Here is a 6,000-nt window from a genome sequence, read left to right on the forward strand (position 1 = left end):
TGGGCCTGAACGGCACCTCTGAATCCATGCAAACACAACCTTCTAGAGCAATTGTAAAACCCATTCAGTTCTTTATTTAGGACCCCGCCCTCTGCCCTTCCCGGGGTCCGCGAGGTTGGCATCTCCCTGGTCCAGCTTCTGCAGAGGGTGCACTTCGCTGCTTTCTCTAGGACAGAAAGAAAGGGCTATCCATCAGGTGTGTGCGGTCAGGAGTGCCTCGGACTAAACCTAGGAGGAGTGTGCATAAAAATTCATGGACAAGTTCTGTTAGTTTTGGAAAAATATTCAGGACTCTAGAAGTGACCCCAGAAACAGACACGCTTTTTATCAGAAACTGTTGGAGACTGAAGCTCTGACATTGAGGCGCAGCGGTCACCTGGCGTGTGTTTAATGAGGGCCTCCTGGTTGCCACCAGACCTGAGATTCCCAGACGACCCTCAGGCCCAGGGAAACTGGGAGGGAAGGGTCTCACTGGACCCTGCTGAGGGCCCTCCTCCTCCCCTGTCCCCTCAGCTCCCCCACCCGTCTTCCTGCCCCTCCACCACCCACCAGGGAAGTTCCCGGAGCCCCAGTTCTATGCAGAACCCCACACTTACGAGGAGCCGGGCCGGGCAGGCCGCGGCTTCACCAGGGAGATCGAGGCCTCCAGGATCCACATAGAGAAAATCATTGGCTCTGGTGAGTGGGACTGTGGGGCGGGGCTAGACTGTAGGGGGGGGGGGACGACCACGCATGCGGGACACAGTGGGGACTGGGTGACACAGCTCGCCCCACCTACCCCACTCGGATCTGCAGGAGAATCTGGGGAAGTCTGCTATGGGCGGCTGCGGGTGCCAGGGCAGCGGGACGTGCCGGTGGCCATCAAGGCCCTCAAAGCTGGCTACACGGAGCGACAGCGGCGGGACTTCCTGAGTGAGGCGTCCATCATGGGCCAGTTCGACCACCCCAACATCATCCGCCTGGAGGGTGTCGTCACCCGTGGTAGGTGCCCTTCTGCCCAGGATAGGGCTGTATGTCGTGATGTGGCCCTGCCAAGCCTGATATGCCCCCTTGGCTCAAGTCCCCTGACATCTTGGGGGTGGGGGGAGGTGGCACGAGTACACCAGTGGGAGTCCTAGGCTGGCCCTGGGACTCTCAGTGCTCACTTAGCTCCTGGAGGCTTATGGGACAGGGGCTGTCCCTGAAATCAGCAGCCTCGATCTCCCCACCAAGAGCCACCCTCTTCCCTTCCCACCCTCCCAGGCCGCCTTGCAATGATCGTGACTGAGTACATGGAGAACGGTTCTCTGGACGCCTTCCTAAGGGTACGTGTCCCACCCCACCTTCCTCCCGGGTGGCAAGGACAATGTAGGGTCCTCTACCCCATGAGCTGGGACCCAGCCGACCTGGGGCAGGGGGAGGCAAGGGAGAGAGAGGCTATGAAAGGTCAGGCAAGCAGCCTGCCTGGCAGCCCACCCCGCCCTAGGAGAGGCCTCTGCTCCAGGGGTCCTGACCGACAGACTCAGGCATGGTGGGAGTGCCACGGACTTGCTGGGCACTCTTAGGCACGTGGCTTGACCGCTCTGGGCGTGGTCTAGCTGCCACAGTCCCTGGGAGGGTGCACAGGACCAGACGCCACCCAGGGCTGCTTCAGTTCTGAAGGCTCTTCTTGGTGGCCGTCCCGTCTCCCCCAGAACTCAAGCTGTGTCCTTCTGCAGACTCACGATGGGCAGTTCACCATCATGCAGCTGGTGGGCATGCTAAGAGGCGTGGGCGCCGGCATGCGCTACCTCTCAGACCTGGGCTACGTCCACCGCGACCTGGCCGCCCGCAACGTCCTGGTCGATGGCAACCTGGTGTGCAAGGTGTCTGACTTTGGGCTGTCCCGGGTGCTGGAGGATGACCCTGATGCCGCCTACACCACCTCGGTGAGTTCTTCACCACATGCCCTTCTTCAAGGTTATGCCTGGGGTGAGGTGGCCAAGAGCCCGGAGGGTGCCCCCATCCTGGACCAGACGATTCTCCCAGACATAAATAAATACCCAAGGGTGGCTTTCGACATGAGGCAAGTCCTATCGCTTTTCTGTACATCAGTTTTCCCCTCTGGGAAATGGGAACAATGTGCCCGTCTTTCCTCTGTCACCAGGTGGCTGGGGCTGGTCATCATGCTGGGGCTCCCCCTCACTGGTCCCCTCTGGGAAGCAGCATCTCTCTGAATGACACAGGCCACAGCTGTCTCACTAATCACCCACTGAGGGCCACAGCTGCCCCACCAAAGTCCCACCAATGACCAGTTGCTTCCAGACGTTTTTGATGGGGATTTGGGCCATCGAGAGCCCCTGGGTGGGTGAATGACTCACATGCTGGCTGGTAACCAAGAAACTGGTGGTTTAAGTCCACTCAGAGGCACCATGGAAGAAAGGCCTGGCTATTGACTTTGGAAAACACTGGGAGCCTAGTTCTGCTCTGACCCACTCAGGAGATGGCCACGAGTGGGCCGGCCCTGGGCACCACCCTGCCTGAAGCTTCCCTACAGAGCTCTCTCCTGGGAGAGCTAAGGGTGGCTTCTCTTCAGGAGAGGACACAAGAGGGAGCAAGAGTTAGAAAATCCTGAGCCCATGGTCTAATTAGCCCTTACTGGTTTGGGCATTTACCTGTTGGCTTCACACACCTACTGTGTGCCCAGCACCCTGCATGCATTTCATTCAGTCTTCACCCCACCCCTGTGAACCAGTCTCTCCCACCAGACAGGCTGCCTCACCTGATGGGCCTCTGGGTTCCCCAGCCCAGGACACAGGTGTCCAGCACTAAGCCCCCTAACAGACAGTAGACTCCCCTGGCCCAGATCCCCCCCCCCACTCCCATTGGCCTGAGGCAGCCTCTCACCAGCTGCACCCCTTGCAGGGAGGGAAGATCCCCATCCGCTGGACGGCGCCTGAGGCCATCGCCTTCCGGACCTTCTCCTGGGCCAGTGACGTGTGGAGCTTTGGTGTGGTCATGTGGGAGGTGCTGGCCTACGGGGAGAGACCCTACTGGAACATGACCAACCGGGATGTGAGTGCTGGCCCTCTCTGAGCACCGGGCTTAGGGAAGTGGGGTGAAGAGGAGACCCCAGCCCGTTACTTGTCTCCGCCCAGGTCATCAGCTCTGTGGAGGAGGGGTACCGCCTGCCTGCACCCATGGGCTGCCCCCGCACCCTGCACCAGCTCATGCTTGACTGCTGGCACAAGGACCGGGTGCAGCGCCCTCGATTCCCCCAGATCGTCAGTGTCCTGGATGCACTGATCCGCAGCCCTGAGAGTCTCAGGGTCACAGCCACTGTCAGCAGGTACCTGCTGTAACCCCAGCTCCCACCCAGACACCAGGTAGGACCTGAATTCAGCCCTGAGCCCTGCCTGGGTCGGCCGAGCAGATCTGCAGTTGTAGAAACAGCTTTTATAGGCCAAGTGCTTCCATGAGGACAAGAAGCCTCTGGGCACTACTGTAAATACAAATCTCATGTCTGCTCTCCCGACACTCAGCCAGCCCAGGCTCCTGACCTCAGCCAGCTCCAGCCTCTGACCTCAGCCAGCCCAGGCCCCCCCACCCCACCCTCTTCACCCTCAGCCAGCCCAGGCCCACCGCTCTCAGTACAGCCAGCATAGACCTCATCCCTCAGTCCAGCCAGGACCTTAGATCTCCGCTCAACCTGAGTCCCTCCTCAGCTCTCTGCTTCCCAGCTGGTCCCTAGCTCTCCATTTGGATTAAAGCTGAGAGTGTCTAGTGCCAGGGTCCCCAAGGAAGACAGAGGCCCTGCCACACCACTTACCAAGGGCCTCTCTGTCTCAGGTGCCCACCCCCTGCCTTTGCCCAAAGTTGCTTTGACCTCCGTGGAGGTGGCGGTGGCGGCGGGGGCCTCACCGTTGGGGACTGGCTGGACTCCATCCGCATGGGCCGCTACCGTGACCACTTCGCTGCTGGTGGCTACTCCTCTCTGGGCATGGTGCTGCGCATGAACGCTCAGTGAGTGGGCTGGTGAGGGGGGCGCTGGTCATCAAGGGCGGGAGCTGCTGACTGGGAGGAGGAAGCTTGTGATCAGAAGAAGCAGGGACTGGTAATGGGGGCTGGGTGGCTGGTGATGGGGAAGGGGCTGGTAAAGGATAGGGGCTAGTGATGGGGGAGGGGGCTTGTTATCGGGGCATGGGCTGGTGATGAGGAGCTGGTGGTAGGGGTGTTGGTGGCATGGGGGAGGCTGGTAATCAAGGTGGATAGTAATGGGGGCAGGGGCTGGTGAGGGGTGGGGGCTAGTGATGGGGGATTGGGCTGGGCAGAGAGCAGGGAGCCACAGAGGTTGGCAACCCTGGGAGCGGGCGCACATGTGCTGCCTTCACAGGGATGTGCGCGCGCTGGGCATCACCCTCATGGGCCACCAGAGGAAGATCCTGGGCAGCATCCAGACCATGAGGGCCCAGATGAGCAGCACCCAGGGGCCCCACCGGCACCTCTGAGCCTCGGTCTCAGAGCCTGGGCAGTGACCCAGCCAGCCCAGGTCACCGTCGCCATCAGTAGACTTGCAGTCGAACGGCAATCAGGGTGTCCCCAGGCCTCTCCCCAACTCCATGGCTGCCATCTTCCCAGGCACCAGGGCTCAGAAGAGCAGCTGCAGTGACCAAGGTCCAGCCATGCCCTGCAGGACCAGGACCCCCACCTCCCTGGGGCAGAGGCTCTCCCCCAAGCAGGGCCTGCACACCACTGGGCTCACCTACGTGTGTGAGAGAGAGGGAGACAGACAGACAACATCACACAAGTGCTCTGGGGCATTCTCACAGGTTGTGGGAGCTCACAGGAAGATGAGCAGCGTGTGTGAGTGTGTGTGTGTGTGTGTGTGTGTGTGTGTGTGTGTGAGGCCCCCGGGTGGGTGGCTGCATGTTCTGATGCATGTCCTTATCCACTGAGACTGGGGCACATGTGCATGATGTGGGTGACATGTCAGGTCACAGGCGTGTGAGAGGCAGCTCAGAGGGACACTGCCATCCTTGTGAGCCCAGGTCCCAACACCCAAGGGACTAGGGAGAGCTCCCGTCCAGCTCTCTCCTCGCCTGGAGGCAGAGCATCGGCCACTTCTGAATGGCACCAGCACCAGGCCTGCCTGTCTCCCTGCCCGGGCCAGCCTGTCTGGCGTTATCTCAGGTCCAGGCCCTCCCTCTAGCTGGGGGGACCACCTGCAGCCCCCATGCTCCCATCGCTGCTTCAACAGGAAAACAGGGTTTGGAACCAGCCCCCCCCCCCTTGTGTGGACATCACCGCAGAGCCCAGGAGACCCCTTCGCTGGACCTGGCTGCCTGTCCAGGGCCCAGGGGCCCATACGCACCCCTTCTTAGGGCCCCCAGAGGCCTTTGTCTCTGATGCCCCTCCCCCAAGTCTCTTCCCTTGGATGTCCCTCTGCTGCCCCCTCTATTTCCCAGTCCTGGCCTGCTCCTCTGCCCCATGATCAGCATCAGAGACCATGAGATCCCAGCCTCTGCAGCCCCAGTTCACCGAGTGGGGAGCCAGAGGCATGGAGGGGGAGGTGTGCCTTGTCCAAGGTCACATGCACCTCCATCTCGGCGCCCAGGTCTTCTGCCTCCAGCCCAGGCTTCTTCCCCACCGCCCCCTCCCCCACCATTCCCACGTGGACAGCTGAAGGTGGGCAGGGGCTTAGGAAGCCCCTTCCCCTCTCAGAACCTGAACCACCCCCCCCCAAACCCCCTTGATGGCCCTCCAGGGTATGTAAATAAGCATTTTTCTACCATGTCAGAGTTGTTTCCTGACAATGCAAAAATGGTCTTTAAAGCACATTAACCACCCTGGGTGAGAAAGCCTCATCCCAGGGGTGGGGTGGGGAGGGGAGGACATTCGGCTGGCAGGGCCCAAGGACCCCCACTTGGCAGGATGCCCTGTGCCTGCCGCCAGCCCCAGAGGGAGACGCAGGTCCAGCCCCCAGCCCACGGTCACCCCTCCCCAGTAGCCAGCACAGCTGTCCCACGGAGCCACCAGCACTGA

At 61.0% G+C, this 6,000-nt stretch overlaps 1 protein-coding gene across 1 annotated transcript in view; it reads left to right on the forward strand.

Moving 5' to 3' along the window:
- Positions 1-4,466, forward strand: part of EPHA8 (EPH receptor A8) — a 28,336-nt gene extending 23,870 nt beyond the window's left edge. The window contains exons 10-17 of the mRNA XM_075538448.1: positions 514-678; positions 796-981; positions 1,243-1,304; positions 1,698-1,907; positions 2,884-3,033; positions 3,117-3,307; positions 3,808-3,981; positions 4,352-4,466. Of these exons, the coding sequence (XP_075394563.1) occupies positions 514-678; positions 796-981; positions 1,243-1,304; positions 1,698-1,907; positions 2,884-3,033; positions 3,117-3,307; positions 3,808-3,981; positions 4,352-4,466 (1,253 nt within the window). The remainder of the gene's footprint in view (positions 1-513; positions 679-795; positions 982-1,242; positions 1,305-1,697; positions 1,908-2,883; positions 3,034-3,116; positions 3,308-3,807; positions 3,982-4,351) is intronic.
- The last annotated feature ends 1,534 nt before the right edge of the window (positions 4,467-6,000 follow it).

Source organism: Tenrec ecaudatus, chromosome 1 (genome assembly GCF_050624435.1).
Source record: "Tenrec ecaudatus isolate mTenEca1 chromosome 1, mTenEca1.hap1, whole genome shotgun sequence".
NCBI classification, from domain to species: domain Eukaryota; kingdom Metazoa; phylum Chordata; class Mammalia; order Afrosoricida; family Tenrecidae; genus Tenrec; species Tenrec ecaudatus.